The following is a 9,901-nucleotide window of genomic DNA, read 5'->3' on the forward strand; positions in this document are numbered from 1 at the left end:
GATCACCCTTAGTCTTTCGGGAGCAGCAAGCGGCCCTACAACGGGAATGTTTATTCTGGGTGCGTTCTTTCCTTGGGCGAATGATAAGGTTGGTTAGTAAGAAAAAGCATTGCCAAGTATTATCATATTATATCATATCAGATCATAATCATTAAAGGTTACACAGATCAAAAGACTTTTAAATACCCTATTGTTTTTTTGTTTTTTTTGCAAATATAAATATATAGTAGTTAAAACAAACAAAAGATAGGATCAAATTGATGCATGGACACAAAATCGTATATACAAACAAAAGGTCAATTTGGTGCATTCATACTTTTTCACGACAGACTTGTTGATCATAAGTATATTTCTGAATAACAAATCTCACTCATCATATACGTACTTCAAGGCATGGAGTCCTTTATCAACTGAATTTTTGAAAACATTTATATCAAGTGCATTCCATATCCTGGCAGTACGTTGGATAAAATGAGTCTGTCGAATATTCGTAGTACATCTGGTGATAAATATTTTTTAAATTATCACCCGTGTGAATATGATCAAAGAAAAATATATTTTAAAAATGCTTTTGGAAATTGTAAGGTTCGAATGTCCAGTACTAATCAGTCAATCAGAATAACCGCTTATTAACTGCTACCCTCCCAATGCTACGGCCTATTTAGTGGAGATGTAAGTAGCAGAGTTTATTTTGCTTTTTTTTTTTTTTTTTAAATATTAATTAATTGTTAACCTTATAGGAAACAATAAGACCCGAGACAAATTGAATGTGTTATTGTGGTTTGAAGTCAAAATCTCATGCATTTTTGTTTGTTTGTTTGTTTGTTTGTTCTTGTTTTGTTTTGTTTTGCTTTTGTTTTTTGCGGGGTTTTTCGTTTTGTTTTGTTTTGGGGTTTTTTTTTTGTTTTTTTTTTTTTTTTGGTTTTATTTTGTTTTTGTTTTTGTTTTTTGGGGGGGGGTTATTTGTTTGTTCATGGATTAAGTGTGATCAACCGCTTGAGATTATTACTTTTTAAAAATATTTTGTGATAAAAGCAAAAAGGTAAAAAATTTTCAACTGCTCATAAGATTGGTGTGTGCAAACGTTGAAAATGATAAGATAAGTTTAACACGATAAATCGCATATTAGCTTCAACCTGTGGCTGCCGTCCGATAAAACGCTAATGTTCATTTATTTGATATTACAATTAATAAGAGCTCACGCACCTGACATCTAACGCATTTCTTCATATAGAGATTGAAAGACTTTGTAAAGAAGTTTTATCCTAAGCATGTGAGATGTTAAAAAATAAAAATTTTATTAATTAATATCCTCTCTACAGGGTGTGATAGGAGGGGCTATCATTTCCTTAGCCTTTTCTTTCTGGATTGCCGTCGGTGCCTTCATCACAGGAGTCCCCATGGATGAATTCACTTTTCCTAATGGAACATGCTCCGAATATTTTGTCAACGATTCTTCTGCCTCTATGACAACCACGCCATTTTCCACCACAGCTATGTCTTCCATTACTACAAGCATGAGTTCATTGCATGAAGAAAAGTGAGAACTTTGTTTGGAATGCATTGGGTTTGATCTCTCGTAACCGAACGTAAAATACGAATTTATTTATAGTTATTATAAGGAAGAAAATGTAGGCTTGATTCCTCGTTTCTCTCATGACAACAAGAATACCACAACAATTGTTTCCTCTACATGAAATGCACGAGTTGTTTTAATCTTTTGAGAATTACTGTTTACAAGAAGCATATAGGGCAAATAATTTACACCAGTTGTCTTTCTTGACTTCTTTCAACTAAAATAAAAAATTAATTAAATTTTTTTTAAATCCTTACCATTTCTTCCAAGATTCGTTGCCAATTCCAAGACATAAGTGATTGGGCACCTTGAAGTAGGCACTTCAGTAAGTGAACAAGACTGTTCAATTTTAACAGATAGATAGTTTATTCACCGTTTTCTAACTGTCTGAATGGCCTATTAAATTATCCATCAGGTAAAATTTTACTAAAGGTACTCACCCACACGACCTTATGCTTCGAAATTAGGCCGTGTCATTGTCAATGAATGTTAGAATAAATTGTGATTAAAGACGACTTTGAGTTGAAAGGAATCAAGAAAAATGTAAGATGTGTGCCCTATGTGCTTCTTGTAAACAGTGGGGTACAAAAAGGTTAAAACAACATGTGCACATCAAACACCTGCTTTAAGGTGCCCAACCACACGACCATGCATAATGCTACAGTGCAATACACGATGAAATAGACAGAAGAAATCGGCAATATCTAGGGAACTAAAATGAGATGTCAAAGAAAAACGGATTCCCGTCTTATTGGAAGTGTAAAACCACTCTTCCAGAGGATTGAATATATACCTTGTGTAAATAATCTTCTGGTTTCAGAGAGATGGCATCTTATTTTCTAGTCTAAATATATGCTGGCCGTAAAAAAAGATCAACCATCTCGCTCTTTTCCGTCGCGGAATGCTCTTTATCCTGCTGTTAAAATAATATGCAGTTATGCCATCTTTTGGTTCAATATGTAGGTAATCTATTCATTATTAGTCCTCTGAAGGACTGGTTACATACAAATTTCCAAGGATTTTGAAATCGGAAAAGTAGAAATTGTGATGTAAAGACATTTATTCCCTATAAGTATGAAATAATATTAATAATAATGATAATAATAATAATAATAATAATAATAATAATAATAATAATAATAATAATAATAATAATAATAATAATAATAATAATAATAATAATAATAATAATAATAATGATAATAATAATAATAATAATAATAATAATAATAATAATAATAATAATAATAATAATAATAATAATAATAATAATAATAATAATAATACTGTGTAAAGATTCACACTATTCAATAATAGTGTGAGCGTGACAATTGCATTAATCTTCTATCAAATTTATTTGCAGTGTTGGAATTGAAAAACTCTACGCAATTTCATACTTGTGGTATCCAGGCCTAGGTATGATCACAACCATAGTGTTTGGACTTGTCATAAGTTTTATTACAGGTATTGCAATGCTCCTCCCCTTTTAGTCCTGCCTACATATACCACTATTCCTTCATCTCCTCTTCCTCCTCCTCCTCCTCCTCCCCCTCCTCCTCCTCCTGCTTCACATCTTTATCCTCACTTTTCTTCTTTTACTGCTTCTAATGCGAATGAAGACAGGACTGTAATCATTTACCTCCCCAGCCATTTCCCTTACAACTATTACTTCCTACTGCTTTTGCAGCAACAACAACGACAACTGCAATTAATACTACTACTACTTCTACTACTATTACTACTACTACTACTACTACTACTACTACTACTACTACTACTACTACTACTACTACTACTACTACTACTACTACTACTACTACTACTACTACTACTACTACTACTACTACTACTACTAACTACTACTACTACTACTACTACTACTACTACTACTACTACTACTACTACTACTACTACTACTACTACTACTATTACTACTATACTACTACTACTACTACTACTACTACTACTACTACTACTACTGATGCTGTTGCTGCTGCTAATACATGATAATAATAATAATAATAATAAATAATAATAATAATAATAATAATAATAATAATAATAATAATAATAATAATAATAATAATAATAATAATAATGATGGTAATAATAATAATACTAATAATAATAATGATGATAATAATAATAATAATAATAATATAATGATAATAATAATATAATAATAATAATAATAATAATAATAATAATAATAATAATAATAATAATAATAATAATAATAATAATAATAATAATAATAATAATAATAATAATAATAATAATAATAATAATAATAATAATAATAATTAATGATGATGATGATGATGATGATGATGATGATGATAATGATGTTAATAATAATAAGAAGAAGAAGAAGAAGAAGAAGAAGAAGAAGAAGAAGAAGAAGAAGAAGAAGAAGAAGAAGAAGAAGAAGAAGAAGAAGAAGAAGAAGAAGAAAAAAAATAATAATATAATTAATAATAATAATGATGATGATGATGATATATGATGATGATGATGATGATGATGATGATGATGATGATGATGATGATGATGATGAATGATGATGATGATGATGAGGGGTGGAGGAGGGGAGGAGGAGAGGAGGAGGAAGATGGTGACGCTAAGAAGAAGAAAAAGAAGAAGAAGAAGAAGAAGAAGAAGAAGAAGAAGAAGAAGAAGAAGAAGAAGAAGAAGAAGAACACACATTTTATCCTCATGAAATTGTCCAAATCCTCAGGTGCCAATAGTATCGATGACATCCCAACAGAATATCAGATACCTTTAGCATCCAGACTATTATGTTGTCTTCCCAAATCTTGGTTGAAAGTACTCAACTGTAACAGAGAATTTGAAAATCCTCAGGTAACAGGATTTATTATGTTCTTCTGGAATAAATAGCAATACAAAATGAAATGGAAGCTTCAATTTATTGAACGAAAACAGATAATGTATACGTTTCGGGTTTCCCCTTTATCTAAGTAAATACGATGAATGAAACACGAGGACGATTTTCGTCCTCATTTTTCATTCGTCGTGTTTTGTTGATAAAGGGGAAACCCGAAACATCCACACTATATGTCTTTGTTTCATAAATTGAAACTTCCATTTCATTTAGTATTGTTTATTTATTTCTTTGGGCTTCAAGAAGCAATATTTTCATTATACTCTATTCTTCTGGTTATTTTCATTTTTTTTTTCGAAATAAGAATTATAGGCTGATTTATAAATGTTACTGTATATAGACAAAACATATTTACATGATTGAACCAGAAGCCTATGGATATATAGATACGTGATTCGATAGCAGTATAAATGCTCGATAAACTGAACTAGTTATCTTCCATACTACAGATGAGGGTCATTTAAATCGATCGATATTTGAAGGACGAGTTTTCTCGCCAAATTTTTAAATACGAGTCTTTCCACAGTGCGGCAGTTAACTGGTTAATTAGAGCATGTTAACTCACTTAATCCTAGAGACTTTTGCTGTTTTTCAAAATTGGAAAAATGTATTAAAAAATGAGCATGCTCATAGATAGTTTCAACTATCATTAAAATGCAAAAACTAAAAACATTAGCTTTGATACTACGCCTATAATTTGTCTCAGAAAAATGTAATAAATAGGCATGGGGTAAAAGTAATTCAGGTAAACTACGGGTATAGTCGGTGTTAGGGTTGAATGAGTTAAAAAGTAACAAGATAGAACAGAACTCAAATGTAGCCGATACAGTCCTATTGGTGCTGCTTGCATCTCGTCGGTCTGCAAAACATGTAGTTTTGATCTTATTCGAACAGCATTGCGGGATATTGTTCGAACAAGATTAACATTATGGATTTTGTCAAAAAACGAGACGCAGGCAACATCGAATTGGCTGAATTTGCTATTTAGAACAGAATTCACATATCATGATCATTATATTTAACATCATTATCATTGTCATCCACATCGACATTATTACTTTGCTTTACAGGATGTTTGTTACCGATTAGCAGCAAAAGATGAATCAGAACATCCCGATCCCAAGAAAGAGAAAGAGATAAACATGGTGGAATTTCAGAATAAAACATACCGACCAGACGCAGCCAAATTAATAAGCGTCAGATCTAAGGAAAATTGAACTCTTCAGCCAATAAAATATCCAACTCAACTCTTTCGAAGCCTCAATGCACATTTTTGAACGTGGCAATGAGATTGAGCTTTTTAAAAATATATATTATAGAGCAAGTTCCACTAAACGTGCTCAAAGCGCTTTACAAGTGATCATTAGCCAACAGCAACACATAACATGCAGAACGAGACACGACGCCTGTTAAGCGATCTTACAATATATTTCTTTTTAGTTAAAGACAGCGCCGTTACACTTGAGTAATGTTAGAAAGCGCCGTTTCTAAGGACTCAGCTCAGAGTGGGATTCGAACTCAGGACCTTTCGATCCGAAGGCGAGTGTCATACCAGAAGACCACAAAGCCGCACAGGCCATTGTTTGTTTTTGTTTGTTTGTTTGTTTTTTGGGGGGGTTGGTTTTTTTTGTTTGTTTTTTTTTTTTGTTTTTTTTTCGTTGTTTTCTTTTTTTGGGGGGGGGGGGGGGTTGTAAGAGGCCATCTGAGTACTAATATTGATTCAGCAATGGATAGATCATCACAGTGTCTCATCTTTTAACAAAATCAGGCACTTATTATATTGTGATAATAATATGTCCAAAATATGCATAATAAACTGATATGAGCATGTATATAGCCCATTTCCAAAGATTCATCTTGCTCAATATACTTGACAATGCTTCGTCGAATATTTCCCTAGCTGGTCATTAATTTTCAAACAGGAAAAGTCGCCTATTAAGCTTCAATTAGGTACCAATATTCGTACCACATCCGCCACTGCCGATTGCCAATATTCATACATCCACACATGAGTGGGTAACGTGTGTAAAGTTCCTTACCTAAGAATACAGTACCAGAGCCGGGGTTTTGCGATCACTGTCACCCACCTAGTCCCTGGTCACACTGAACATCACTTGACTTTGTTGCAAGACAAGAAACTGTACAGTTAAGCTACTTCCTAATAGCTTAGCCTATACTTTCTACTTTGACGTGACACAGATGGTTGTCTGTATTTCGTTAACTAGTTAACTGCCGCACTCTGGAAAGACACGTATTTTAATATTTGGCCAGAAAACCCGTCCTTCAAATAAAATATCGATCGATTTAAATGACCCTCATCTTGGCAAAAACTCTTAAACCTGGGACCCCGCAAGGTCTTCATTTAAGTCCCGGAAGAAGAAGAAGAAGAAGAAGAAGAAGAAGAAGAAGAAGAAGAAGAAGAAGAAGAAGAAGAAGAAGAAAAGGAGGAGAAGGAGGAGGAGGAGGAGGAGGAGGAGGAGGAGGAGGAGAAAAATAGAAAGAAGAAGATGATTATGTTGTTGATGATGATGATGATGATGATGATGATGATGATAATGAGTCTTTATATCTCCATCATATCAGCTTTAATAATCCTCAGGAAAACTAAAGTTGCACTTCATTGCTCTTGATTGCGTAGTTGATTTAAATCAAACACTTATTGCATCACGATCATAAGTGGTTTCTTAAAAACTGTTATCTAATTTGGTTGCCAATATTTTTGGAGTTGTAAGGCATTGCAATACTACAGTGCTCTGACAAAAGGTCTTTTGTCTTCGCTTTAGCCAAGAAAAAAATTACTTCATTTATGAATTAATTAAAATGATTCCAGCTTGTCAAAAAATCTTAAACGCAAGGCTGCTTTGAAATCTCCGTTTTAAGATATTTATAAATAATTTGACGGCTCACCTAACTCACTGATTATTAAAAGAAAAAAGTCGTGGCAATAAAAGCGTTTGTCCGTGTACGACAGAATAGGCCTTATAAGCCATCTGACACAGCTGTTTCTAGGAATAGTGTAGAGTCTTGAGACAATTAAAAAATTAGACTTGTTAACAATTCGGTATGTGTAGCAGACCGGCAATGTTGTTTTAACACAGACAACATTATCAGATCTTTGTCTAGAAATACAAAAAGATGTTTATATAACAATGGATTTATAGGAGCCTCAAAATGTCAAAAATTCTTCTTTTATGACTGGGTTAGGGTACTTCGTGGTCATGCGAGCGTGCTGAAGTTCTGCTCATTATACATATAATTTATATTTAAATATAACAGCTTATGATGTAGTCCATACATCAGTGCCGGTGCTCTGCCAAGAATAGCACTCCACTGGACGGCTGATGGCAAAAGACGAAGAGGGAGGCCTAAAGAAACCTGGAGAAGATCCATGGATAAAGAGATTAAAAAGGCTGGCCGAACCTGGAATAACATCGGTGTCAATACAGACGACAGACAGAAATGGAAGTCTTTAGTATAATATGTTTTAGGAACCCCATGACTCGATGAGGAATAAGATAGTAAAGTAATACAACAGTGTTGTTTCTTTCGGAACTGACTGTATTGTGGTGTGTTTGTGTTAGCTTTTACAGAATAAATATTGAAATTCATCCCCGTAAGACAAATAGGTGTTGAGACAGATCAGGGAGTTTCCCACTCCGTTTCCAGGACAATGTTAATTTTAAAAGCATATTGTAGAATGGGACCGTTAATGAATAGTAACAGCGAGCGCTGATTTAAGCCTTTCCGTTGTGTGTGTGATATATATATATATATATATATATATATATATATATATATATATATATATATATATAGAGAGAGAGAGAGAGAGAGAGAGAGAGAGAGAGAGAGAGAGAGAGACTATTATACCAAGGACGGTTTACCTCATGTCAGATCGACAAACCCAATCAGATCTCCTGACTTATCGCCTCCAATTGATTAATAATTAACGTCAAACAACTTGACATTATACATCCTTGACGCTATTGGCTGCATAAATCAGTAAGATTACTTCATGAATCATAACCTCATAATATACGCAATAATGAATGAGAAAATTGTTTAGCCTCGTGCTTTTTTGTTTTGTTTTGTTTTGTTTTTTTTTTTAAGGTTTTACGGCGCTTGCAACACATTAAGGTCAGTGCCAGTAAAAAGGAAGAAAATGGGATTGTAAAAAGGTCTAGAATTACAATTAAAGCATCCAAGAATAAGGCAGACAAAGGGGAATTGGTTCAAATAGGGAACAGATGTAGATTTCAAGAGCACACTATCAGTGTACTCAGTTTGATATCACCTAAAAGTCTCATCCAGACACAAGCAAAGGTCCCTAATAAGAGGAATAGACTCAAATGTTTACAAATCATATATAATACATAAACAAAACATAATACAGTTCATAACAGAGAGATGATTTACAAGGAAAAAAATATCATCTCCCAAAACTAACTATACATTTGACTGTTTCCCTCCCAGCCAGGGTATCCGGTCAGGGCCAGGACAAAACCAAGTAATCTCATTCCAAGAAAAAGACAGAAAGCATGTTGGAAAACAGACATAGGGGGATAGAAGACACAGTGTGTACCTCCCTGCCCACTATGGGAGGTCAGGAACCCCACCCAGAAGCCTCATCCTTTGATGGCTATTCCAAGTGGATTATTTCGTAAGGTACATCGCTGTTAAAGGGGGGAGGGGGTATCTTTACTAACTCGACACCTCTAATTAAATTCAAGTCTAGCTCTCCATCTTTTAAAAAAAGAACTCTTTTGCCAAAATGATTTAAATAACTTGGATTAACTAGTTTTTTTTATTCCAAACTCAACATCCAAACCCAATATATAGCTAGATCTTGTTTTAAAGAAATTGCACAACGCTTTTAAGAAATGACGGCACCCATGGAAAAGGAAGATTTAAAACAGATATGGCGCTAAGGTCTTACAGCGGCCTAGGGTTACAAGCGCCTCTGAAACTGGTTTCAATGACAGAACATTAGGGGATCTTAACAATTTACTCTTGTCCCTAGTATAGCCTGGGTCAACCCAAGTTTAGATTGTTTTACAAATTTAACAATGCTTGCAACGACAAGTTCTTAGTTTAATTTTATAAACTTGCGACTTACATGATGCATAACAAATGTACGGTAGATAAATGAAGAGTAGAGTTCAGTGGTTCTAATAAGCTCATGTTATAAGCGCCGTAGAAAAAGTAAGACAAAGATGAAAGGTTCGAATAAAAAGATAATCAAATCAGCGTTGGCTCGACGCCACCCAAAGTCCCACACTGACGCTAGTACGAGAACCCTACCAAAGATGAAGATAGATAGGTTTTTGTACACACTTTAGTAAGAGATGATATACCCGTAAAAATAAGGCATCTCTAACAGGCGTACATCCGACTGGCTCTCCGACCCCAGAGCTTGGACAGAA

General features: G+C 33.8%; 1 protein-coding gene across 3 annotated transcripts in view; it reads left to right on the plus strand.

The window, feature by feature from the left end:
- Positions 1-6,327, plus strand: part of LOC144959641 (sodium-coupled monocarboxylate transporter 1-like) — a 51,718-nt gene extending 45,391 nt beyond the window's left edge. For all 3 annotated transcript variants that reach the window (XM_078892300.1, XM_078892317.1, XM_078892308.1), the window contains exons 15-19: positions 2-88; positions 1,323-1,540; positions 2,940-3,040; positions 4,314-4,438; positions 5,549-6,327. In XM_078892300.1, the coding sequence (XP_078748426.1) occupies positions 2-88; positions 1,323-1,540; positions 2,940-3,040; positions 4,314-4,438; positions 5,549-5,695 (678 nt within the window). In that variant the 3' untranslated portion in view covers positions 5,696-6,327. The remainder of the gene's footprint in view (position 1; positions 89-1,322; positions 1,541-2,939; positions 3,041-4,313; positions 4,439-5,548) is intronic.
- Positions 6,328-9,901: the final 3,574 nt, after the last annotated feature.

This window comes from Berghia stephanieae, chromosome 1 (genome assembly GCF_034508935.2).
Source record: "Berghia stephanieae isolate SIO BIC M18660-M18661 chromosome 1, UCSD_Bste_1.3, whole genome shotgun sequence".
Lineage (NCBI taxonomy): Eukaryota > Metazoa > Mollusca > Gastropoda > Nudibranchia > Aeolidiidae > Berghia > Berghia stephanieae.